General features: G+C 36.9%; 2 protein-coding genes across 4 annotated transcripts in view; one reads left to right on the top strand and one right to left on the bottom strand.

Annotated features, from left to right (window-relative positions):
* Positions 1-5,614: 5,614 nt before the first annotated feature.
* On the bottom strand, positions 5,615-7,372 carry LOC117984456 (uncharacterized). The gene has a single exon (XM_034971072.1). It carries the CDS (start codon positions 7,370-7,372, stop codon positions 5,615-5,617), a length of 1,758 nt encoding a protein of 585 aa, XP_034826963.1.
* Positions 7,373-12,104: 4,732 nt separating this feature from the next.
* LOC117984389 (ATP-binding cassette sub-family G member 1-like) overlaps positions 12,105-27,697 on the top strand; it is a 300,050-nt gene continuing 284,457 nt past the window's right edge. For 2 of the 3 annotated variants that reach the window (XR_011237026.1, XM_034971016.2), the window contains exon 1: positions 12,105-12,217. The gene's annotated coding sequence lies outside the window, so the exon portion shown is untranslated. Of the gene's footprint in view, positions 12,218-24,153; positions 24,268-27,697 lie in introns of those variants that run through there. The other variant, XM_069500286.1, reaches the window with a different exon arrangement.

Raw genomic sequence — 27,697 nt, 5'->3', positions numbered from 1 at the left:
CTAGATACCAAATTAAACAAGAATAAACAATAATAGTTTTACACTATTGTATTGTATGACGACAGTAAGAAACTAGGAACATTGACATTGTATCCGGAAACGGAATAACGATTCTGTTTTAAACATCACAACAAACATTTACTTCAGACTCCCAAGTTTATGATTAGATGAATTTTAGCATAATAATTATGTATCCAATTTTATCGTAATATAACACGGCCATACTGACAAGTACTTCGCTCCCGAAGTACATAGGGAAATACGGAGAGAAAGGAAAAAAAAATCCTTATGTTTTGTTTTTTTTTTTTAATACCATTCGGCAATAATAACATTTGTCCCTTTTAGGATTAAAAACTCTTGTCCCGTTTGGGAATCTCAACGTTTGTCTCATTCGGACATCTCAAATTATTTATTATTATTATTCATATTACCATTATAAATTTACTATAATAGGTATGTATTTATTATTACATTTACCATATTTATTTATTTTATTTTTAATTTATTTACCTTTATTATTATCAATATTTGTTCCATTCGGAAATCTCAAGCTCGTCCCATTCGGGAATCTCGATATTTTGTTCCATTCGGAAATCTCAAGCTCGTCCCATTCGGGAATCTCGATATTTTGTTCCATTCGGAAATCTCAAGCTCGTCCCATTCGGGAATCTCGATATTTTGTTCCATTCGGAAATCTCAAGCTCGTCCCATTCGGGAATCTCGATATTTTGTTCCATTCGGAAATCTCAAGCTCGTCCCATTCGGGAATCTCGATATGTGTTCCTTTCGGAAATCTCTTAGTTCGTTCCTTTCGGAAATCTCTCAAGTTTGGTTTTTTTTTTTTTTTTGTCCCATTGGGAGTCTTAACATTTTGTCCCATTGGGAGTCTTAACATTTGTCACAGTGAGTCTTAACATTTTGTCCCATTGGGAGTCTTAACATTTTGTCACATAGTGAGTCTTAACATTTTGTCCCATTGGGAGTCTTAACATTTTGTCACAATATAGTGAGTCGTAACATTTTGTCCCATTGAACTTTTTGTCACATGGTGAGTCTTAACATTTTGTCCCATTGGGAGTCTTAACATTTTGCCACATAGTAAGTCTTAACATTTTGTATCCTTAAAATTTTTTTTTTTTTTCTTTTCTTTTTTTCTTTTTTTTTTTTCCCTTTCCTTCCTCTCCGTTCTCCTTCTGTCATTTAGCATAAATTATTAGTATGTTTTATTATAATTCGGCCATCTTGATAAGTACTTCGTTCCCGAAGTACATAGGAAAATAGAAAACTGCAGCCCGTGAAATTAAATCAACTACGGCAACAAAAGCACCGACACAAAAAAAAAATAAGATTGTGCCATTCGCAAAACAAAATTCAATGATTCAATGTCAATGTTACTGTCATAAAAACTAGGATAGACGTCAGACAGAAATTAGAGTAGAAGAGAATATGTTTTCTTTGTTGATTATGTCTTAGAAACAAGTGTAGTGGATGCAAACCAACTCAAAACAAGAATAAATTGATAACACGTAACGTAGGTATTTAAAATGTTCTGATAGCATTACTGAACAGAAAAAACTTGAGCAGGTAATCTGCCTTACGTTGCTAAAAAAGTAATTTAGTTAAATAATAAAAGTTACTTGAATGGACCATCTCTTTTGTGTTGTTTTAAGAGAAGAAAAATGGTCGAGTTATTTTAAGAAGCAAAATAAATAAATAAATATAGTTTATGTTTAAGTTACATAAATCAGAATAAGGTAATTTCTTCAAGTTTCGAGTTGTAAGTACGATGCAATTTCTCAAAATTGCAAACCTACTGATTTGATTATTATTATTGTTTCGGTATATCATAACTTTCTAAATGATTTCACATTGTTATATACTTTATCAAAAACCGTTCGGCCAATCTGACCTCTAACTAGACTTATTCTTATCCAAATAAATTATACCACAAACACGTGGTTTAAACTTAAAAGTTGCACCAAGTTCACTTCGAAGCAGCACATAAATACACTTCACTTAACTTTCAAAATTGAAGCGACGTTCCAACAAAAGGTGCCACACGAGCACCAAGTGCCGATGACAAAAGCGCTGCAGGGTGCTTTGGGATCATCGGACACGAACACCACGTGCCGCCGACGACAGGTGGCAGCCTGTCGCTTCGAGGAGAGGCCACATCCACGATTACTGAAAGCATTTGAAAAGTATTAGTATTGCGACAAGAAAAGAATTATCGTATCCCACTTCTGATGTGAGATTTAGTATAAAAAGAGAAGTTAAGACAGTGGGCTTTAATAGTGATGATAAATTAAATCCAATGATTACTAATGAAAGTTATCATTTATCAATTATTTGTCAGGTAAGGCCAAATACTAAGTAATTAAAAATCAAGCAAAGCATCTGCTGTATTATTTCAAAGTAAGAATCCTAATCATCTAAACAGGCTTCTATAATAATTAGAAGCTAACAACCTAGTGTTTACTTTTATCTCAATGTGTAAAATAAATAGCCCAAGAGGGTAGGTGATAAATACAGAAGTAAAACCAACCAAGTCGAATAATAACTGAATTGTATTTGTTCAGCATTGATCTATTTATATTAAAATGAAACTACCACCCATTTCGCTAAGGTGTTTAGTCATGGAGAAGAAAGGGCAAAGAAACTCCATAACACACATCTTTTAAAACATTAGAACGTTGAGTAAAGTAGTAGGTACGTATTTGGTACACAGTTACAACAGGTAACCTATAAAAGGCAAATGATTACATTACATTATAATACAATATAAGAATACTTAACTTCAGTAAGGTCCGCTGTGTTTGCTCTGGGCTGTCGATACAAGACTGTCCCCTCTCTGTCGAGGTAGGGTACTTTTATAACACTGCCATCGCAAACAAGGCGGATATCGACTATCACATGATCTTAATATTAATCATTATTTATTTTAGGTTTGTTGACAAAAGGTATGTTGACACACCCAATTTACAATAATAAAATCAGTGACATTGATGGTCTACGTATTAATAATTTACAATAATAATAAGCGACTTAAATTGTCAGTTTACACAACATTATTATTTCACATAATAGCTATTGCCAACTGTATGTTGACAATAGCTTAATATAATGTCACTCTTAGTATATTGACAATATTTAATTTACAATGAATAATTAGTGACATGTATTGATAATTTATATAATATTATTTTTCATATTTTCATATTCCTAGATACCAAATTAAACAAGAATAAACAATAATAGTTTTACACTATTGTATTGTATGACGACAGTAAGAAACTAGGAACATTGACATTGTATCCGGAAACGGAATAACGATTCTGTTTTAAACATCACAACAAACATTTACTTCAGACTCCCAAGTTTATGATTAGATGAATTTTAGCATAATAATTATGTATCCAATTTTATCGTAATATAACAAGTGCGTTTTCATTTAGTACGCATTATACCCACTCTTTGGTGTAAATAACGGTAGATATCGTATAGGGTCTTTACCAGGAATCTTACGGAAGTGCTATCGCAATCAAACTTGTAAGCGGCGTTTTAAAATTTGGTTTATGATTTTATCGGAACCGGAACCGGAATCGGGAGCAGGAGCGGATGTATAAGACAGATGTGTTAAGGGCATGTCTCAGAAAATAAAATTACACACATTATTTATCATTAGTTATATTCTTGGATGCTCTTTCTTGGGCGTTGAAAATGAAAACAATCGTTTCGAAAATCGAATTTAAAATCGTAAACAGTACGAGTAGTGAAGTTAAGCAGCATCAGCATATTCGACTTCCGATATAACTTCCGATTAAAATTTGTCGGACCCGAAATCGGAATCGAAAGTGCAAAATCAACCGAAAGATCTGAACTTTCGGAATTGCAACGAGCTACCGTAACATCTAAGTAGGTACATCCTACATCCGTAGTTACCTAGGCTACTTTTTATAACGGAGTATCAAAGAGTTCCTACAGCATTTTTAAAAACCTAAATCGTGAACATCATTCAGTGAATAATAAAAAGACAAGGTGGGTAGGTACTTATCATAAAAAGCCGGGGCGGGTTGCTAGTTTAGTAAATAGTAATGAATATTATAGTTTAAACCTAAATATTTAGGTGTTAGAGGTATGACAAGTAGGTGAGTAGCCGTTTTATAGCTATGCACCAAGTAGGTATGTACCGCACAAAGTTGTTACGGCCTTTCAGCCGCAAAAAACAATGGGCAACATCACACGTGGAAACGCATGGAAAGATTGGAAACTATGAATATTGCAACATAGTATGAAATAACTGACAGTTAGAACCTTAACGGTTCCTAACCAACTTCAGAATAAAAAGTCAGTTCTCAGCAATACTACGGATGTTTTTACATGTTTATAAAAACATTTATTCAAAGTTTGGAAGGTAGTAACAGAAGGTAATAACAGACAATTCTATTAAATAAACTTAAATCTAAATTAAAAGTAAAAAAAAAACCATTAAATTAAAACGGAATTAAATTATATTAAATCTCCTCATCCTCATCGAGACCACCGCAGCGAGGCATTGTACCTACTAAGATGCTGGCAGCATTACCTCAATATCCATACTAATTACTAATATTATAAATGCGAAAGTGTGTCTGTCTGTCTGTCTGCTAGTTTTCCAGGGCCCAACCGTTCAACCGATTTTGAAGCAATTTGGTACAGAGTTAGCTTACATCCCGGGGAAGGACATAGGCTACTTTTTATCCTGAAAAATTAAAGAGTTCCCATGGGATTTTGAAAAAACCTAAATCCACGCGGACGAAGTCGCGGGCATCATCTAGTTTATAATAAGTATATTATTTAATGTTTGCGACTTCATCCTTGTGGATTTACCTAATACCTACCTATCAGGGATGTTACGGAACTGGTTACATCGGAAGCGAATTCGGAAGTGGAGTTTTTATTTGGTTTATCGGAACTGGAATCGAAATCATAGGCGCAGGTGGAAGTGGAGGCAGAAGAGAGATGTGTTAAGGGCAGGTCTAATAAAATAAAATTACACACAATATTGCTCATCAGTTATATTCTTATTATTAGTTCAAAAAATAAGCAATTGAAAATAAAAACTATCGAATCGAAAAACAAACACATTGAAGTGAAGTGTGGCTACTAGCAGTGAAGTTAAGCAGCATCAGCATATTAGAGCTCCGCTGGGCGATTGTCTAAAACCTGCATCAATCATTATTACAATCTCAATTGTTCTGATTGGCTGAATTTGTGCGATTCTTGTTGCAACAATGCATTGTGGCCAATAGTGAGCGAGCATTAACCAATCAGAGATGATTGCGATCGTGACATTGTAGCTGTCAAACAACCGCGGTAGGGCCACTGATATACTTAACTTCTGATACAAATGTGTTGAAAACGAAATCATAATCGGAGGTGCAAAATCAATCGGAAATTCCGAATTTTCGGAATCGGAATTGAACCTCCGTAACATCTTTAAGATGTTTCGATTCCGATATAACCACTTCCGTAACATCCCTGGTACAAACACCAAAAAATCAATTATCTAGAGAAGTTAGAAATAGAAATAGTGTTTATTATTAGGTACCTACATAGATTTTTGGTGCCTTAACTAAATCTGAGGACTTTTTTTAGATAAAATCTTTTTTACAATGATTTCTATAAATAATACTACCATAGATAATAAATATCCGAATATTAGTATGTTCCAAGGTACGAAGACATGATAACGTTGCTGCTTCGTGTTGAAATTATATTTTCCACTACGATACAACAGAAATCTTAGGTATTGATCTATGAGGCCATTTTCTCTCAATCGTAGTGTTTGCAGGCGCAACTGTTCGAGCATCGGAAAACCCTTGTACAAATAAATAGCAAAGATCGTTTTACTGAGAGGTTCGTTAAAGGTGTAGATCGTACTGTCACCCCATTCGTCTGCGTAATTGTATTGGTTATATTTATATAACGAACGTATCACCACAGTATAAAGCTCCTCTGATTTGCTGACCGTTCTAATACTTTCATTCAAATTTTCGCAACCTTTGCGCTGAATTTCAATATAAGATTCATTAACCTCCACGGATGCCATAAAATCCTTAATAACAGGACTCACACAGGGTTGCAATCCGTACTTTATCAAGTCCTCTTCTTCAGATACCTGGTACTTTGTAATGGGATTGGTTGTAAAGCTTACTAGATTAGAGACATAGTAAACATTTATCATATAAGCTAACACAACCCAGTGAATGAAAAGATACCTCGTAAAAAAATTTCCTCGAATTCTATTGCCAGCGAGAAATAAGAATCCGATCATTTTAAGCACGATACGGCCCTTGTCCCTCGGACGAACCAAGACGATGAAGATGAGCAAGAAAACGAGAAAGGCAATAATAAATACTGTCCAAACTAACGCATCGAATTCTAAGTACGTATATTTCCAGGTAGCGACGTCTGTAGCTCTCTTCACTTGGTAGGAAATTTCATCCGTGTACGCTAGATGTCCCCAAATGTAGTCAAATACCTTCGTTCTCGGGTACGTCAGTATCATACCTCCCGCCATCATTTGTATTTCTTCGTTTTGAAGCATACACAAAGGTCCGACTCCCGTCTCTATCATTGAAAATGCTTCCCCATCTCCACTGTTAGTAAAATTAACCTGAAAGTGTTCCAATTTGCTTAATTCTCTTATAACCATCTGTTCGACTCCTACGAGGTTATTATCTTTTGCGAGATCGAAAGAGTACGGAGGCCAATGAGGGCTGCCGACTGTGAAGGTGCAGTTTCTAAGTCCTGTAATCATTTTGTATGGGTATAGGTTCTCCTGCGACATCGAACATTTTCCGTATTCGATGATCCTGTCGTAACGCTGGCCACATCCGTAGTTCTCGAACGGATTGTATGTGTACAGATCGGGGTCAGCACTCTCGTTCAGAACCAGTACGTTGATAACCTTATATTTCAATAGAAGATCGAAGATTTTTCTCAAACTGTTAGTCGTTATATCATTAATAATGATTAAAAATCGTGCGGTCGGGAGCCAATATTTTTCTTCGGTTAAATCGGGGAAATTAATCATGAAATCGGCGTAGTTCCCGGCAGCTATGACGTATCCAGTGTTCAGAGTGTGAAACATTGTGCCTGATTTTCTCAAAAGTATTGAATTTACTCTAACATCATTAACTATCTTAACAATGTCTTCATTTTCAGGCTCCATGACCACGATTGATAATTCTGCATATTTATGAAAATATTGTTTAATAATGGTAGTTAGACATTTTCGAAAATAAGTATTGTTGGGATACTCGTAATAAAGCTTGGCTTCATGTTGAGGAAGTGCGTAGAAGAACAATACGACATAGACGACCAGCATCATCGAAAGTTCTAATGAGCAGTGTGGGTTTCTTTTAGGTAAATTTTAACATGGACATTCTCATTAGAGTTTGTCATTGTCAGGTATAGTCGAAGAGTTGTGTACGTTCGTAAGCGTTTCGTAAGTAAAATCATAGTTAAACTGTACTTTTAATGGATCATGGAACGCGAGCAGTTCACCTACCAACCTATAATTTCAGAACGACATTAAGTAGGTACCTACTTATAAACATTTACTTCAATTATCTTTAGTATGTAAGTAGTTTACTAGCGTGAAACGTAGTAAGTATAGGTACTGAGTCAATTTTACTTGAACGAATTTTATTTTATTTTATTTTATTAGGAGAACCAACAGCTTACATTAATCTATTATAATCTTAAAATTAAGTAACTACAAGCTAATAAAAGGTTTGCATGACATAATAGGTTGACGTTCAAAGAAAATACAACCTACCTACCTATCTCTCTACAAGCTCTTTCCCTATATTATTAGAAGCCACTTTATCACACACAAAATAATGCTTTTAGTAATAAATCAATGTACCCTCCTAATTATAATAAATTTACACGAATAAATAATTGGTCATTTAATGTACCGTACCTACATTAATAAGGATCATTATTTCCCCATCTTTCTCTTTTTAGGGTTCCGCTCGAAAGTGGTAAAAGGAACTCTTGTGGTGCAACTTGCGACAGCTGATTAAAGTCAAAGTCAAATGATTTATTCAAAATAGGTAATAAATAACTCTTTTCGATAGTCAGTTGTTGGATTTTTTCACAGGGGGGGGGGGTTTGCAGAATTGCATATTGATATAATAATTAATATAGATTGTTGAAGCAAGTTTATTTAAATTGTTGCCTTTTCAAATCTTTAAATATATAAAGTCAGGTGACTGACTGACTGACTGATCTATCAACGCACAGCTCGAACTACTGGATGGGTCGGGCTGAAATTTGGCATAGAAAGGATTTTTGAAAATTCAACTCCTAAGGGGGTGAAATTTCAAATTTCTGTAGTCCACGCGGACGAAGTCGCGAGCATAAGCTAGTTTTAAAATAATACGAATTTACGAAACTCCAAACGAAAAGGTTACTTACTACCTACCTACTAATATGCGGATTTGAAAGAAAGTAAGTAGGTAAATGCATATTTTTGTGACCTTCTATTCTATACATTATACATAGGTATCTATGTATTATATATATAATACATAGATATAGACCCGTCGCGGACTATAGTAGATCATTAAACTTTTAATCATTATTTTAATCGCCTGACGACGTGCGTCGCTGGATTTTTATTGAATGAGCTTTTAGGTAAGTTGGAAAACTCCACATTGACGAAAATTTCTACGAAAACAACCTCATCATTAACAAGTTATGGCTGCGTATGGGCACCTATTTACCTCCTAAATCTGTCAAAAATACTTCTTCGAATTACTTATAGTCCGTAAAAAATTACTTCTCGCGCGCCATTTTAATTCTATCATCTAAATTCTAATTCTGTCATGTCAAAAGTACGCTAACTTTAAAATAAGGACTAAAATCGTACTTTTGACATGTGACACATTAAGTTAAAATGGCGCGTGAGGAGTCATTTTTTACGCAGTATGCCTACATTTATCTAGTACAAATATTAAGGTTAAACCCTTGTGAAACTTGTAAATTGATGCATCATCATTTCACATGTAGTCGGTAAATAACACTTGACCCAACCAGTTTCTCAAATGAGTAAGTAGGTTCCCATTAGGGTCCCGCAGTAGTTATAGTGCATTCAATATAAGCTGGCGTATTTCCACTGGAACGTAAAGAATAGGGGTAATAAACCAAACACTCATAGAGCTCAATCTACGGGACGGATCTGGCTGAAATTTAAAATGCAGATAGCTATTAGGACGTAGGCATCCACTAAGAAAGGATTTTTCGAAATTCCACCCCTAAGTGGGTTAAATGGGGGTTTGAAATTTATGTAGCACACGCGGACGAAGTCGCGAGCATAAGCTAGTACCTAAGAACCGCATATTTTCTTGAATCAAAGCATTATTTTTACCGTACAGCCATTAATCATAATATCTTACTAGTTTATCTTACCCATTACTTTCCCTAAGACTGCCCGTCCACTGGCGCGGTGCGGAACGGAGATGCGTTGACCAAACCAATCAGATTGTCGGTAAATCTTCTTCTTCTAAACATATAAAAGGAAAAGGTGACTGACTGATTGACTGACTGACTGATCTATCAACGCACAGCTCAAACTACTGGACGGGTCGGGCTGAAATTTGGCGTGCAGATAGCTATTATGACGTAGGCATCCGCTAAGAAAGGATGTTTTAAAATTCAACTCCTAAGGGGGTGAAATTGGGGTTTGAGATTTGTGTAGTCCACGCGGACGAAGTCGCGAGCAGAAGCTAGTAATGTGATCACAATGTGATAATTTTATTCTGTCATCTGATAAAACTGTGATTGGTCAACTGTACACTATTAGTGATTCATCCAGAGCCATCTTTATCCTATTGGAGGCTTTGGGCACATTAGAATACTGGGGCCCCTATGATCTTGACAGAGTAGGTACCTACTATTTTCTTAGAATAGTGTGGAATGGGAATATGCAAAGAAAGTAGATAAGTCACGTTCTAGATTTTCGGTGATAAAATATCGGTCGGTTGGTTATAGTTTGGTGATCTGGCAGGGACTAGTGGGCTCCTATCGATCGTAGGCCCAGGCACGTGCCCATAGTGCCCAGTGGGAAAGAGGGCCCTGGACTGGACATCTACACAGCCAAACAACCGCTTGCGTCGAACTGGTTAAAGCCTCAAACGCACAACCGCTTTTCCTTTCATTTTCTTTTTTTCGCCGCTTCTTATTCTAACTTTTAGTAGGTACGTAATGTATTAACTAATTAACTCGACACAGTCTACTTATTTTTAACTAGCTGATGCCCGCGACTTTGTACGCGTGGATTTAAGTATTTAAGAATCCTGTGGGAACTCTTCAATTTTCCGGGATAAAAAGTAGCCTATGTCCTTCCCCGGGATGCAAGCTATCTCTGTACCAAATTTCGTCAAAATCGGTTGAACAGTTGAGCCGTGAAAAGCTAGCAGACAGACAGACAGACAGACACACTTTCAGGTTTATAATATTAGTATGGATAATCACTTATAATAATAGTTAAGCAGGTACATTTTGTTGTTAATATCTAAAGAACCGTTTTAATCTTTTACTTTATCATCATCATCATCAACCGATAGACGTCCACAGCTGGACATAGGTCTCTTGTAGGGACTTCCACACGCCACGGTCTTGCGCCGCCTGAATCCAGCGGCTCCCTGTGACTCGTCTGATGTCGTCCGTCCACCTAGTGGGGGGTCTTCCAACGCTGCGTCTTCCGGTACGAGGTCGCCATTCCAGCACATTGGGACCCCGAAGTCTATCGGTTTTCCGAACTATGTGCCCTGACCGTTGCCACTTCAGTTCCGCAACCCGTTGAACTATGTCGGTTACTCTAGTTCTCCTACGGACTTTTTTAGTAAAAATTTGGTAAAAACTAAAAAGCGTTATGGCGTGCGGTGCGAACACAATATCGAGTTTATCCCTTCTCTCGACTTGTGCTAATTCGTTTCAGTGAAAGACATGAAAAGAATTTTATGAACTACACTAGCTTATGCTCGCGACTTCGTCCGCGTTGACTATGCAAATTTCTATTATATTATCTATCTCACCCCCTTAGGGGTTAAATTTTTAAAAATTCTTTCTTAGCGGATGCCTACGTCATGATAGCTATCTGCATTCCAAATTTCAGCCCGATCCGTCCAGTAAACAGTTTGAGCTGTGCGTTGATAAGTCAGTCAGTCACCTTTTCCTTTTATATAATACCAGCTGATGCCCGCGACTTCGTCCGCGTGGATTTAGCTTTTAAAAAATTCCGTGGGAACTCTATGATGTTCCGGGATAAAAAGTAGCCTATGTCCTTCCCCGTGATGCAAGCTATACAGACCAAATTTCATCAAAATCGGTTGAACGGATGGGCCGTGAAAGGCTAGCAGACAGACAGACAGACACACTTTCGCATTTATAATATTAGTATGGATTTAGATGATGCCCGCGACTTTGTTCCCGTGGGAACTTATTGATTTTCCGGGATAAAAAGTAGCCTATATCACTTTCCAGGTCTTCAACTATATCCATGTAAAAATCAGGTTAGTAAATCGATTGCTCCGTTGCGACGTGATTTAAGGACAAACCAATATACTAACGCACAAACACACTTTCGCATTTATTATAAGACTATGGATGGTGGTGGTGAAAGTTTGGATGGTTGTTACTCCTTCATGACACAATAAAGGATAGATAAGCAGGGTATTATAAACCCTGAATCAAAACATTGGTTATTTTTATCCGGGAAAATGAAGGATAGGCTACTTTTATCCCGGAAAATCAAAAAGTTCCCACGCGATTTTTGGAAAACTAAATGCACTCTGCCGAAGTCGCGGGCATTATCTATTAATAAATAATTGAGGAAAACTTCAATCCATTCCATTCAGGTAGTTTATTTTTTAAGATTAGCACTTTCTAAGAGATACTTAAGAGGCGGTGCGTTAACTTTACTGTATATGCTTATAACGAATAGATATGCACCTATGATGATATACAATCAGACCTCAACGGGACTGGTATTAGTGTATTTGAACGGGACCATTCAGTCCATGTACCAACTGTGCCCGTACCCACAGTTTAGGCGCAGCCTTGATTCATGCTAGTCGGCACACCGCTTTATTGAGCGGACAGCGCGTGTTTATGTATTGCGAGTGATAAGTTCGATATTTGAATTTGGAATTGGAATTTATAGGTAGGTTCATAGTTATTTTTTTTTTAATTTATTTGTACAAAAAATTAGTAATAGGACTTAGTAAAAAGAAAAATATATTTGGATTAGCACTTAACTACATCTATGAGATCTCTACCAGTGACTCTTGGCAGTAAGTTTTATACTTGTAGGCAAAGATGCATTGATTAATGAAAATATAACAATAAAACTTAAAGTTAGCCTTATCTAATTACTATACAAATCATGCCCGCGTGGAATGGTGCCAAGAATACTGCCTGCATTTCCGCGCTGGACAGCCAGGCTGATTCGTTGCGCAAAAAATGAGTCAGCCCTTCTGTCACCAGATGAGGCTATTAATTGCAGTGAAATATACCTACTATGCCTAAGTTAATTAATTTAATATTTTTAATTACCTACATAATTAATTAATTATCGATAATGAGGAGCTTACTTATCTAAAAATATTTCTTTCATAAACAAATATAAAAATACAAACAAATACTTACTTATATAATAAAATGCTGTGAATATAAAAATAAAGATAGTAAAAATAAATATAGATAGACTTACTTACTCTAAATATTCATAAACCACATTAATTATCAAATTAAAATTATAGTAAATACCTACATCTTCCGACTTCCAAATGTAATCTTACAGATAATAACATAATTTTATTATTTAGGTACGTTATCTCACATTTTTATATACTTGTATAAAATAGGTACCTACCTACCAATATAGAACGTGACCTATAATATACCTAGATACAATGAACCTAAAATATTAAATCGAAATCAGCTTCCTAATAATAAAAAAGTTATAAAGATATAATTAAAACTAATTAGTTATAATAAAAATATTACAAAAAAATAAAAACCGACTTCAAATACCTACCTAACCACGAACACCAAAAATTAAAAAAAAAAAATATTACCGAATATATTATTATTATTATACATATGACATATCTACAGTAATACAGACAGTTAGGTATTTGAAGTTGGGTTTTATTTTTTGACTCGCCACTTCGTCCGCTTAACCCCTATTTTACCCCCTTAGGGGATGAATTATCAGTGAAATACCAGTGCAAAATTTTGTCATTCAGCGGTTGAGTACCTTCTGAAAAGGAAACAGACTGACACACATTCGCGTTTATAATATTACTAGCTTATGCTCCCGACTTCGTCCGCGTGGACTACACAAACTTCAAACCCCTATTTCACCCCGTTAGGGGTTGAATTTTCAAAAATCCTTTCTTAGCGGATACCTACTACGTCACAATAGCTATCTGCATGCCAAATTTCAGTCCGATCCGTCCAGTAGTTTGAGCTGCGTGTGTTAGATCAGTCAGTCAGTCAGTCACCTTTTCCTTTTATATATTTAGATTTTTTTACTTGACGAATTGAGAACCTTCTCCTTTTTTGAAGTCGGTTAAAAAGTACTACCTACCTACTTTGTAATTAACTAATTAGTTATGTACTTACTTTAAAATAAATTTACTTTGCTATACTAGGTATAGGTATTAAGTAGGTACCTACATAATTAAATCAAATGTGGTAATGTTTGCAAATACATACAATACACTTACTTTGCATAACGACACGAGTTAACATTTAATATATTCATGTTACTCAAACTACAGAATTGATTTTTCATTTAAAGGACAATGTCCAAATTTTATGAAAAATACAGTTATGTAAAATATACAAAGCGTAGATCAAAATAATTTGAATGATATTTTGACGAACAAAACAGTATACTTAATTAACACTTTAATTCGAAATGTTTTTTTCGTTTCTGGCCCACAAATAAAACGGCCTGAAATTGAGTCCAAAATTCGTGAATTCAGGAAAATTAAAGAACCTTAATTTAACTTTTCTGGATAAAAACTATATTTTGTTAATCCAAGGTATATTCGATTTCCATTCTAAATTTCAGCCAAATCCGTCCGGGAGTTTTTGCGTGCATAACAAACATTCACACCACTTCACACACAAACACACACGTACACACACTCATACAAAGTTTTTTTCTTACGAAGTTCTGCTAGCCTGTGGCCTAAGTCAGACTATGCAGCTATGCAAAAATAATACTAAGTTTTAAGTGTATATACCTATTAGGTACTATATTAAGGTTTTTATGACTAAAATCTAGTTCTGAATTTTTGTTAGCATAAAGCATGAACCTTGAGAAAAATATTAACATTAAATACCTGTACCTACCTTTAATTTAATTTTTCAAGGTACCTATCTTCTTTGTTACATTTCAAACATTGGTAGTAAAATAGAAACTGACTAATTCGTGTCTACTTAACTGAATAAGACATGCAACTTGCAAGGCAGACTAGACTTCAAATGCCTTTAGGCACTAATTTTTTTTTTTATTTTTTTTTTATTTATCAAAGTACCGCCTACAGAATTAGACACTTAAAATTACATAAAATGTTTTTGAGTTTTATAGGTCTCGTGTAACTCAATTTACGGAGTCACAACGAGCATTAAATAAAACAAGTCGTACATTAAAAATAACCTAACCAAAACATGAAAAATATACCTAAGCTATAACATACAAAATGAAAATTATAATTAAATGAATACTAAGTTAAATTATGTAATATATACAATAATATAATATATATAATAATAACTAGGACCTGACATAATAATTATCCTACTGAGGAATCAAGATTTAAGTAGCTTGAGTTTAAGTTTGGGCAATTGGCTAATAATATGTATAGGTAGGTAGGTTATATCATAACTATCTTTTGCCCGCGACTCGTACCTATTGTGATTTAGATTTCTTTTTAGCTCTCGCAGGTAGCCCTAGTTTTGACGAGATAAAAAGTTTTTAAAGAGATAATACTAAGATCATTAGCATGGCTTATTATGGAGTATTCTGACACGCACTTAGCCAGTTATTCAAATCAAGACACACGGCAGTGTGTCCGCCAAGTTCTAATAAATAAATAAAAAATAATAAGAACGGCGGCCACGCACCGAAGTAATGTACATCAGCCTTTAGAATGACATTTCGGCTATGTAGGGCGTTGTCTCTGTCACTCATACTTATATGATAACCTAACTGGTAATGTGTGGTACAGCTTTAAAAAATAAACGTTTTTTCTTCTTCTTCTTTCTAATATGACGTTTTGTCGGTCTCAAAGACAGAGACAATTCTCTACAAATCCGCTATTTCTATTTTCTGCCACTCAGAAACTATTAGATTTTTTTCAATCTTCATTTCGTATTGTAGGCCAACTTGTGCCGTCTATAACAAGTAAGATTTAACCACTGGTTCGGAAGACATGTTTTTGAAGAATCGAAAGAGTAGAAAGTACGGAAGGACATAAAAAAGCCAATTCACATGAGACCAGCGTGGTGAACTATGACCTAAGCCATTCTTATCCTGAGAGGAGACTCGTGAGTAGTGAGCCGATGGGTTGAAATGATGATGATGACTATAATATCCATACTCCATACTTAATATTATAAATACGAAAGTGTGTCTGTCTTTCTGTCTGTCTGCTAGCTTTTGACGGCCCAGCAGTTTAACCGATTTTGTACAGATTTAGCTTTTTGGTACAGATTTAGCAAGATTTGGTACAGAGTTTGCTTACATCCCGCGGAACGATAATATATGCTACTTTTATCCCAGAAAATGAAAGAGTTCCCACGGGATTTAAAAAGACCTAAATCTACGTGGATATGGAAGTCGCGGGAATTATCTAGTAATTAATAAGCTTAAGCAGTTAAATCACGGACAGACACTTAAGTTTCATTTATTTACACAGTTAAGTAGTACACATAATTATGTATAAACCATGTGCTCAAGTACAGAATAAATAGCACGTTAAAAGCTTCTAAGATTCGATTTTGGTCAGGGTCCATGACGTAAAGATTAGCGATGGGTCATGCATTCGAATAGCAATCGAATTATTTGTATTTATTCGATAACAATCGAACAACAATTCAACAGTTGAAAAACAATCGATTGTTCAAATTTGTTACTTAGCGCGCGGGTCTGGAACCGTTCCGAACTACGCGCTTGCACAATCGACTGTCAATTTTTATTCGATTGTTTTTTGTGAAGAATAAATTGACATCGATTGTTCAATTGAATGTTGAATTACTGTCATACCTACTTCAATGGGTAGGTAACATCGCTAACCAAACACTTGTCTGGAATTAGTAGGTACTACTTATTAACTATTAAGTATTCTTTTTTGGTCAAACACCTACCTAATTATCTAGTTTTTGCCACTGAGGTAGATGTGTTTGTTGGGTTTAATTACACGTTTTTACTGGGTTTAAATAATCAATCAACTTCTTCTGTGTGCTGCGTTATTTTCATAGGCTACGATGAACAAGAATATTGCAACCAGGATACCACTTCCACAAGCGTTATATAGGTGTTGTCCATAAAAATGACTCCTCACGCGTGTCAAAATTTAATGCCTAGTCCTTATTTTAAAGGCGAACCATACTTTTGACACGACTTTTAACATTTTCATGCATTATAGGTACCAACTTTTGATAACGTGTTTTTGCTAAAAAAATATAACTTTTTCCCTTCGCTTCATATCTAGGTACTAGCTAGTTTCTTGTTTGAAACTTTTTAGATAACTCTGCTTGCCGATCGTATTTTAAATAATACTCAATAGGTCAATTAACAGAATTATTTTCTTTAAATGTGAATCAATGACCTCATGATAATATTTTGACAGCTAACGTCAAAAAACATGAATCTGCCCGCCATTATAGCTTCTATGTTGCGTAACGTGGAAAGAATAAAAATAATATTAGGTAACACTGAAATAAAGATGAGTTCATGGATTTGATCAATCAAAAATGGTTTAGTATTTTATTTTATTTTATTACTGGTACCAAGACAGAGCCTCAATAGCTCAACCGGTAAAGGAGTGGACTGAAAACCGAAAGGTCGACGGTTCAAACCCCGCCCGTTGCACTATTGTCGTACCTACTCCTAACACAAGCTTGACGCTTAATTGGAGAGGAAAGGGGAATATTAGTCATGCAAAATGGCTAATATTCTTTAAAAAAAAAAAAAAAGACTAGACCCAGATTCCATACAATTCTGGACCGTCTCCTTTAGAGAAACTTATGTTTTTCTTTAACATTGAGTAGGTACGTAGGACCAAACTAAAAAGTAATTAAAATCAGTCAGTGGGGAATGCCGACAAAAGTTAAAACTTAAAAATATGAAAAAATTGTGTTTTTTCTTGGATTTTCAAATTAATTTAATTATCAAAAATTAAGATCATTATTTAACTAACCAGTAGGGCGATTGTCTAAAACCTGCATCAATCATTATTACAATCTCAATTGTTCTGATTGGCTGAATTTGTGCCATTCTTGTTGCAACAATGCATTGTAGCCAATAGTGAGCGAGCATTAACCAATCAGAGATGATTGCGATCGTGACATTGTAGCTGTCAAACAACCGCGGTAGGGCCACAGTTTTTGCATCAATCGGCACTCCGAGCTCTATTAACAATGGATGTCGGGTAAAACGACCTTGAATTTTTTACCCATCCCAAAATAAACACGTCTAAAAAAGTTTTCGCTTCAAAAACCTTGGTCTTGCCTAACATACTTTTTTAGGAATTAGATGCGACTATCGTTATCTCGTGTATACGGTTGCCAATAAGGCACGCGCCTAACACTCACATTTTAATCAGTACCCTTATTATCAGTACCCTTATTATAAATGCGAAAATGTGTTTGTTTGTCTTTCAACCACATCACAACGGATTGACGTGATTTTTTGTATGGGTATAGATAAAGACCTGAAGAGCGACATAGGCTACTTTTTATCTCGGAAAATCAAATAGTTCCACGGGATTTTTAAAAACCTAATTCCACGTGGACGAAGTCGCGGGCATCAGCTAGTAAATTAATAGTGGAGATAAAGTACCTAAGCTCCTACGTTATACAATTTTAGAAATGGCAATCTTATCTCTAAATTGGAGAACCTATCTTTTCTACATTAGTCCGAGCGTTTTCTGGCGATTCGTACTGAATCTTATCGAGCAAAGTTGGTCGGTGTCGAAACGAGACTATTACTAAACTCATTTGACCTAAATCCAAAAGTATATAATATATATGCTCCGCGGCGAGCCGCAAGCGGTCGCAAGGATAACGTGTCCTCTCTAATCTCGATTATACAGATCATATTATGGTTCAGCTCCACTATCGGGATTCGGCAAATAATTCTTGTTATCGCGAATAGTATGGCCAGCGGCAATCGTATCGTTCCGCACATTCGCGCTAACCCGAATGGTTTACGCGAATATAGGTTTCATTCTTTGTTTTTCCGGGATATACTTATTATCTAATAAACAGCAGGGATATGAGTATTCGCTGACACAGAATGTCGCGTCTGCCGGCCGACTGATGTGCCAAAATTATTTAAAAATTGGCCAGACACAACACATTCGCCGTGTCCCGAATGGTGTGGCCAGTTGATTTGTCAAATGCGCAACTATCGTAAAATTTGCCCGAACTCCAATTGTTTGCCGAATACCTACCGATAGTGGTGCCGTAGCATGAGGTCTAAATGTTAAGTTTATGTAATTTATTTTTCCTTTGTTTTCCTAGCGCGTTCTCCAACGCTCTCCATATTAACTTAACGACTTACTTATGATTGTGATTCTCATTTGAATACTATCTTATCAATCTCAATAAACTTTTGTAGAAACAAACGTTTTGTCTTTTTTTACAACTGAATGAAGGTATGTGGGACTTGCATTTTGGGACCCTCATAGCTTTAGTAAGTTTGCGTAATTAATATTATCACCATTACATCAATAAATACAATAACATATTCAACAACTTAATTAACAATCAAAAAGCGTACAATCTTACTGGTTTTGATTTTGACGAGTAGGTACAGAGATAACTTGCATTCTGGAGACGGACATGTTTACTTTATATCCCGGAAAATTGGAAGTTCCCACGGGATTTAAAAAAAAATCCAAAGTCACGCGGACGAAGTCGCGGGTACTGCTAGCAATAAATAAACGTTTCACAGAGAAAACAAAGTCAAGGGTGAAATCTAGCAGTCCATGAAGTGAACCAGTCGTTACACAAGACACTTAAAATGCCGTATCTAAACAACAGCTACCCAAGCGGACAAGGTCGCACCAATCTGATAATGATAATAATACACACGCAGAGATGAAGAATATAATAATTACTAATTTAATCTTGTGGCGAATATTTCATTTATCCGTGCAAAAGCTAAGACTGAGTGAACTGAGTGAGCGGACTAGAGAAATAACTTATTTCTCTCCTCCGTGGAGGAAACTCGCGGTTTGATCACGATAATATATCAGATATTAGGCTATGAGTGACATGAAATCAAAGAAAAATAGACTATTCATAGGCTACCTAGCGTCCAATACTTTGTAAGAACATTTGACGCTTGTCGAAGCCTTGACGTTTTGTTACAAGTTCCCTAAGTGTCGTGAACTGTGGTTAAGGTTCGAACGGATTCAAATGACATGAACATTGCGCACATAAACAGTGACGCGTTCATAGGCGTTCGATGCGGGTTGTATATGTATCTGAAGTGGGCAGCTTCGGCCGTGGCTAGTTACCACCCTACCGGCAAAGCAGTGCCGCCAAGCGATTTAGCGTTCCGGTACGCTGCCGTGTAGAAACCAAAGGGGTATGGGCTTAATAAAAACTGCCATACCCCTTCCAGGTTAAGCCCGCTTACATCTTAGATTGCATCATCACTTACCACCAGGTGAGATTGCAGTCAGAATGCACGATTCGTACGCGTGCGCAGGTGTGGATCTATCTTAAATTCCATTAACTGTGTAGTAACGGTTTTAAACGCACAGTTATTTCTATTAAAATAGATTTACTTAGGAAGGTATGTGCAACAAAAATTAGCAAATGTCTGAACGTTTTGTCCGTTGTTGCACGTTCTCAGCAAATTGTGCAAAACTGCGTTGCAAAAGGCAATAAGTACCTTCCTACATAGAGCATACCTCTTAGGGTTCTGTAGAGTTAGACTAATGTTAGATCCTATTTTTTATCATTTATTTATTCATTATTTATTCAGATACAAGTTAGCCCTTTATGATGCAATCTAAGATGGATGCGGGCTAACCTCGAATGGGTGTGGCAGTTTTATTAAACCCATACCCCTTTGGTTCAAATCGCTTGGCGGCACGGCTTTTCCGGTGGGGTGGTAACTAGCCACGGCCGAAGCCTCCCCCCCAGACCAAACCAGACATTTAGAAATTATAAAATTCCAACCCTCTGTCGGGAATCAAACCTTGGACCTCCCACTAACAAGATCACAGCGCTTACCACTGCACCAGGAGGCCACTGGGGCTATGCCCCATGGGTGCGTCTACTGCGCCCTCTGCTCACTCAGAGGGACAACACCCCCTCCCTGCCAGGACAATTAGCCATGGCTAACAATATCCCATGAAGAGAAATTGGTAACCATGTTACGGTACACGGGCCCAAGGGCTGCTCTTCCCCCGGAAGGGACTCGCAACACTCGGGCACACGGGGAGGTTACCTGGCTGGTACCCTAAATTCAACTGTACTGTACTGGACGCAAGCTCCGGCAGCGGTTTGTGAAATTTATGAAAAACTTAGGTACCTAATTAATTTTTACCCTTCAATAACTTCGTTTCGAAGTGGCGTTTTTTGGTTCTAAACAACTAAATTAAAGTTATTCGTCCATCTTTAAACTAGAACTTGATACAAATAATTTTTACTTAAATATGTACAAAGCATTCTCTCTCGATTAATTCTCGATGTGTCAATCGAGAAATCACTAAAAATACTTAGTTTTCGCTTTCATAATATTTTATAACGAACAGAGTACAGACTCTATTTTAAAATGAACTAAGTATCTATAAATTGCATAATTAGTGAATTTGGAAACAAATACTTACTTAAACTTCGCTTTTGGACTTAGCGACTTTACGGGTCTATTATATTGTATGCAAAACTTGTCTGCTTTATAATTTAAAACCTACAGGAAACTAATTTACAGCATGACAATTATTGTTACTAATGGTAATGAGTAATGACCGTGATTAAAATAAACACGTGCGTTATTATTCTTCAGTTCCACTTCTTTGTTGCTTTTAGCCGACTTCAAAATGAGAAGGTTCTCAGTCATGTTTTTTGCAAATCCACTCCGTCAGATACTCTGTTTTTTTTTCGGATTGAGTATGCTGCGTAGGCTCGCCGTTAGAGCGCGTAGCATCGCCTGGGGGTGAGCCCTAGGGCTCGAAGAAGTAATTGGAGAGTTTTAAGGGCACCGTTCTCATAAGGGCGCCTCCTGTGAGGCTCGGACCACGGCTTAGGATGACGTAGGGATGAATGGTTGGTTGGATTGGTTAGTCCGAACGCCCCCGAGGACGTGGCCTCGGAATCGTGGAATCGGGGGCCTCGTCTTCGCCGGCAAGGACGCTGTGATAAGGTTAAATTAGTGTGTTGTCCTACAAAATAGGGTGCATTGTCAGTCATGATTTGATCGTCGAGGTCATTAACGACGTGCTTAGGGCGTCTTTTATCGGGAGGGTCGTTGCGGTGGAAGATGCTGCCTTAACTACTAGAGGGTTGGGGGTCTGACAGCTTTCTCAAAATAATTTTTGGAAAGCTGTATATTGTATGTACGCAGTACGTTTGCTACTAGTTTTAAAGTTTAGTCGAATATGAGTCGTGTACGTACCTAAGTAGTATCCGGTATTGATCTGCTGGATACTGGACTCTGCTAAATCGATTTCACATACTTTTTAGGGTTCCGTACCTCAAAAGGAAAAAAGGAACCCTTATGGGATCACTTCGTTGTGTCTGTCAAGAAAACCCAGGTATATGGTACCCACTTCCCGTGGACCTAGAATCATGAAATTTGGCAGGTAGGTAGGTCTTATAGCACAAGTAATAAAGTAAAGGAATAAATCCGAAAACCCTGGATTTGTGGTTACATCACACAAAAAAAAATAATTAATAATTTAATATTTTCAATTTTCAAAGAAAGATAACTATACACCAAGTGGGGTATCATAATATGAAAGGGCTTTAACTGTAAAACAGATTTTTATATATTGTTATTGCATAATAGTTTTTGATTTATCGTGCCAAATTTCGAAAAAAATACCCGAGTACGGAACCCTCGGTGCGCGAGTCTGACTAGCACTAGACTACTTTTTTTGTATATTTTTACAGTGCCGTTTTTACAAGCTAACGTCATTGTGGCAAATTACGTCAGCCAACAGCTTTAACCACAAAAATCCAAATAAAAAATCCTTAGATTAGAATCGTAGATTAATATTTTAATTAGTTATCTGCTAAAATCTATTAGGTATTCTATCTTTTTTGCTGCATGCCAAATTACAGATTTCTGAACGACGGACGGGCGGACAGACATGGCGAAACTATAAAAGTTCCTTGTTTACTACGGAACCCTTAAAAGGGTGCGTGAGGTGTCATTTTGTACGACTTTTTTTTAAAAAAGACTATTGGCCATGTTAAATGACTAATATCCCCCCTTTCCCCTCCAACTAAGTGTCAAGCTTGTGCTAGGAGTAGGTACGACAATCGTGCAACGGGCGGGGCTTGAACCGCCGACCTTTCGGTGTTCAGTCCACTCTTTTAACCGTTGAGATATTGAGGCCTAAATTATTACTTATATTGAAACTAGCTTATGCTCGCGACTTCGTCCGCGTGGACTACACAAATTTCAAACTCATATTTCACCGCCTTAGGGGTTGAATTTTCCAAAATCCTTTCTTAGCGGATGCCTACGTCATAATAGCTACCTGCATGCCAAATTTCAGCCCGATCAGTCCAGTAGTTTAAGCTGTGCGTTGATAGATCAGTCAGTCAGTCAGTCAGTCACATTTTCCTTTTATATATTTGGATTTGTTTGGTTAACAAATGAATGAAACAGCTAAAAGTCTGTTATTTCGCTTATCTTCATTGGTAACCTTGGCCAGATTCATTGGGTTATTCGCAGTAGGTAGGTACTTATGGTTCGTTTATGCTGAAAAATAGGTGTTTTTGCAGCGCGGCGGCAGAACTCTGTATTATTTACTAACGTTCCGTCCCGACTTCGCACAGGTATCTTATTAGTTATTACAATTGTCGTAGGAATCTCAATTTATTAAATAAAATATATTTTTTTAAATAAATTTCTACTGGTTAAAGAATTTTCAAAATCGGTTCAGTAGTTCCAGAGATTACTTCCTACAAACAAACTTACAAACATTACGTCTTTATAATATTAGTATGGACTAGCTGATGTCCGCTGCTTCGCCCGCGTGGACTTCCCCGCACACCCGTCCCCGTCGTGGTGGGAAAAATTACGTGGAAACTTTTGATTTCTCAGGACAAAAAAGTAGCCTATTCGTAACCCGTCCCCGATGTAATGTTTAAAACAAATATACGCAAATCGGATCAGACATCTCGGATATTTCTGTGTACATTAGGTAGAAAAACAAAACTCCTCCTTTTTTGAAAGTCGGTTCGATCCCGGGCACGCACCTCTAACTTTTCGGAGTTGTGCGTTTTAATTAATTAAACATCACTTGCTTTAACGGTGAAGGAAAACATCGTGAGGAAACCTGCATGCCTGAGAGTTCTCCATAATGTTCTCAAAGGTGTGTGAAGTTTACCAATCCGCACATGGCCAGCGTGGTAGACTATGGCCAAAACCTCTATCACTCTGAGAGGAGACCCGTGCTCTGTAGTGAGCCGGTAATGGGTTGATCATGATGATGATGACTGTACCTAGTTTTGCGTATGCAGTGTTTGCGCCGCGCCGGCTCTATCATAGAATGAGGCCGCCATTGCTCGATAGTCGATGATGATAATGGGTGAATCATTTAGGTCAGTTTCGTGTTTGTTGTGATCTCAAATTGCCGGCGTTTTTGCGCAGAATTTATTCTAATTTTTACATACCTATCCTATACCCGTACCCGTAGTCTCTTGGAGGAAGTTTCTAACACATCAAAGCGAAGCGAAACGAAACTAAGTTCGATTCGCTCGTCTGATGTCGCTCAACTAAGTCAGGTAACAGACTTATAAGTTAAATCCCTAGTGACTAGAGTAATAATATGGTCCGTGCATATCCATACCTACTAATATTATAAATGTGAAAGTGTGTCTGTCTGTCTTTCTGTCGTCTGTCTGCTGCTTTTCACGGTCCAACAGTTTAACCGATTTTGATGATACAGAGTTAACTGAAAGCCCAGGGAAGGACATATGCTACTTTTTATCCCGGAAAATCAAAGTGTTCCCACGGGGTTTTTGAAACTGAAACTCACGCGAACGAAGACGCGGGTATCACCAAGCGTGATCGCGGAAAATCAAAGAGTTCCCACGGGATTCTTAAAGTCCCATCCGTTTAACCGATTTGTATGATGTTTGGTACAGGTATCCCGGAAAAGCAGAGTTCCCATGGGATTTTTAAAACCCTAAATCCACGCGTACGAAGTCGCGGGCATCAGCTAGTGTATACATTACATAGGTATACTGTGCTCTCGTACGTTAGGATGTTAAGATGATAGATGGATCGGAACCTGTTATACCTACGTATTTCGACATGCGAACGAATCGCAGCTGTAGGCCATGGTCATAGAACGGAAACAGAAAGTCGAAACCAGTTTCGCTAAGTAGAATTCATCATCATATCTAATAAGTTACTTTGTTTGTAAATAAATAATTACCTATATAAAGATGTGTTGAAGTAGAGCATCTATAAGGCTCGGGGCACATTGCGGCGGTCGAAGTGACGCGACACATCTTTTCAAAAAAAATTCATAGTAAACTTAATTTTATGTACAAAACAAAATCTCAATTTCTGCATAGGATGAGCTTGGCTGTCGGACATCACTAACTACCTTAAGTTTTATTAGTACCCTTATTATAAATGCGAAAGTGTGTTTGTTTGTTGGTTTATTGGTTTGTTGGTTTGTCTTTCAATCACGTTGCAACGGTGCAATGGATCAACGTGATTTTTTGCATGCGTATAGAAGATAGAGACCTGGAGAGTGACATATGCTAGTTTTTATCCCGGAAAATCAAAGAGTCCCCACGGGTTCTTTAAAAACTTAATTCCACTCGGCCGAAGTCGCGGGCATCAGCTAGTTTAAAAAATATATGCAAGTTGTATTTTTCAATTTAAAAAAAACTGCAGAATTCTGAATTTTTTGAAAATTCAACCCCCAATGGGGTAAATTAGGTATCGCTTTGTTTCTGCCACAATTATGTCTTGAGCCTTATGTGACTAACATTGTTGATTGTTAAATCGGCCACTGCGCAGGTTCATGGTCAGAGTTCATTTTACCTGACAGTATCTGCTGGTTAGTTGCGCAACAGCTGCATCAATCATTGCTACACTCTCAATAATAAATGGGTATTTGACTCCAATTTTTTTATTATTTTATTATAAACTAGGATAAAAATAATGACCTAAACTGAAAAACTAATTAAATCGATCAAATAATAAAAAGTTATAAGCATTTAAATATTTCTGATTAGACAGAGATAGCGGTATAGCATTTTGACGTCACCACACACCTTACTAACTAATGCCTTAGTAGCTTCGTGCGGTTAGCGGTTTCATACAAATTTTCGTTTTGCGAGAAAGGGACAGAAAGAAGACCCTCCCACTCCAAAATTAAAATGCCTGTACCTTTGTAAATCTTTGTTGGATTTTAATATTTTTTTCAGCGTGTCATTATTTTTATTTATTTTAATATTATTCAAATTCAAAAGTACCTAGGAAAATACCCAATTAATAGTATTCATTTAACGACCTCCCTGGCGCAGTGGTGAGCATTGTGGTCTTATAAGTGGGAGGTCCCAGGTTCGATTCCCGGCAGTGGAAATTTTGAATTTCATAATTTCTAAATTTTCTCTGGTCTGGTCTGGTGGCAGGTTTCAGCTTTGGTTAGTTACCACCCTACCGGCAAAGCCGTGCCGCCAAGCGACTTGGCGTTCCAGTACGGTGCCGTGTAGAAAGAGAAACCAAAGGGGTATTTTAATAAAACTGCCATACTCCTTCCAGGATAGCCCGCTTCCATCGCCAGGTGAGATAGCAGTCAAGGGCATGTATATTATCTGAATAAAATTTAAAAATAAATAAAAAAGTAGCGTATATAGTAAATCATATTTGTTTCTCCTTAAGTACGATTATAGAGTATATATTAGTCTATTTTATTCGTATATTGGTATTATACATATTATTTAATACATGTATTAGTGGTTTATGTATTAGTATGTATCAGTTATTTGAATGTATGTTTATTAGTAGTATATTACACACCACCTGCAGTCTAATTTTCCTTATACTTTCCAATCTTTAAGGTTGCCTGGCAGAGATCGCTAATTAGCGATAAGGCCGCCTTTTGTATCTCCCTTCTGTCTGTGTTTTTTATTCTTTAATGTAATCCTTCTTGTGGTTGTGCAAATAAAGTGTATTTACTATTATTATTATTATAGTAAGTATGCTTCTGTCATAACGGAGTCGGTTGACCTCTCAAGATCTAATTACAAATCTAAGAAGTAGGTAGATAATTGACTTTTAATACACTACAAAAGTATGACTATAATATTATATCCAGATCACCTTGCCATGCACCTGTATTAGGTAACCTATGTAAAGGTGACAGAGCTATTAAGTAAATTATGTCTAGGTATTACAGGATGGTAGATCAAGAAGTGAAGGTCTTTAGTCTCAACGCCTACGATAATGTCGGTCGCGTGTCATAAGCTAAAAAAAAATCGTCCCAACATAGATCTAACCCCAGATACCCTCTACAGATGTGCATTGGCGGTGAGGGCGCCGCCCGGATAGGAATGTCCGTTCATGCAGACGTCTGCCCTTTTTCATCTGGCAACGACACGGGCAAATTTTGCCGAAAATGCGCCCACCCTAAGAGCACTCACTTTGCTCAATGGTCTGATTGCTCAGCACCAACAATTAGACGTTTTTAGGGTTCCGTACCTCAAAAGGAAAAACGGAACCCTTATAGGATCACTTTGTTGTCTGTCGGTCTGTCAAGAAACCTACGGGGTACTTCCCGTTGACTTGGAATTACGGCAGGTAGGTATAGGTCTCATAGCAAAATCATCTCAAAATTTTCAAAAATGTCGAAAAAATACGACTGTAGTACGGAACCCTCTGTGCGCGACCCTGGCTCGCACTTGGCCGTTTTTTAATATTAGTATCTGTGAATTCAATAAACTTTACTAGTGTATATTTTTTTTATTTAAAAAGACCCTTCTGTGAACTCGAAGGACAGTTTGAATGCTTGTCCAGTAGCAGAGACAACGATATAATCTATGGCACTAATTATTTGGTAGGTACTACATTGAAATTGAAGGTTATGTGTGCCTAGTTTTTTATATGGCGATATAAAAACAAATACTATGACGCAGTTCTTAGTTGAAGGTACGATAAACAAACTTCTAAAAGCCAGTTTGCACAAGCAATCAC

The sequence above is a fragment of the Maniola hyperantus genome, chromosome 8 (assembly GCF_902806685.2).
Source record: "Maniola hyperantus chromosome 8, iAphHyp1.2, whole genome shotgun sequence".
Lineage (NCBI taxonomy): Eukaryota > Metazoa > Arthropoda > Insecta > Lepidoptera > Nymphalidae > Maniola > Maniola hyperantus.
This window is presented reverse-complemented; position numbering and strand designations above follow the sequence as displayed.

Bases quoted from the DNA above. Each gene is read 5' to 3' on its own strand.
- LOC117984456 (XM_034971072.1), bottom strand. From the start codon at position 7,372: ATGCTGGTCGTCTATGTCGTATTGTTCTTCTACGCACTTCCTCAACAT.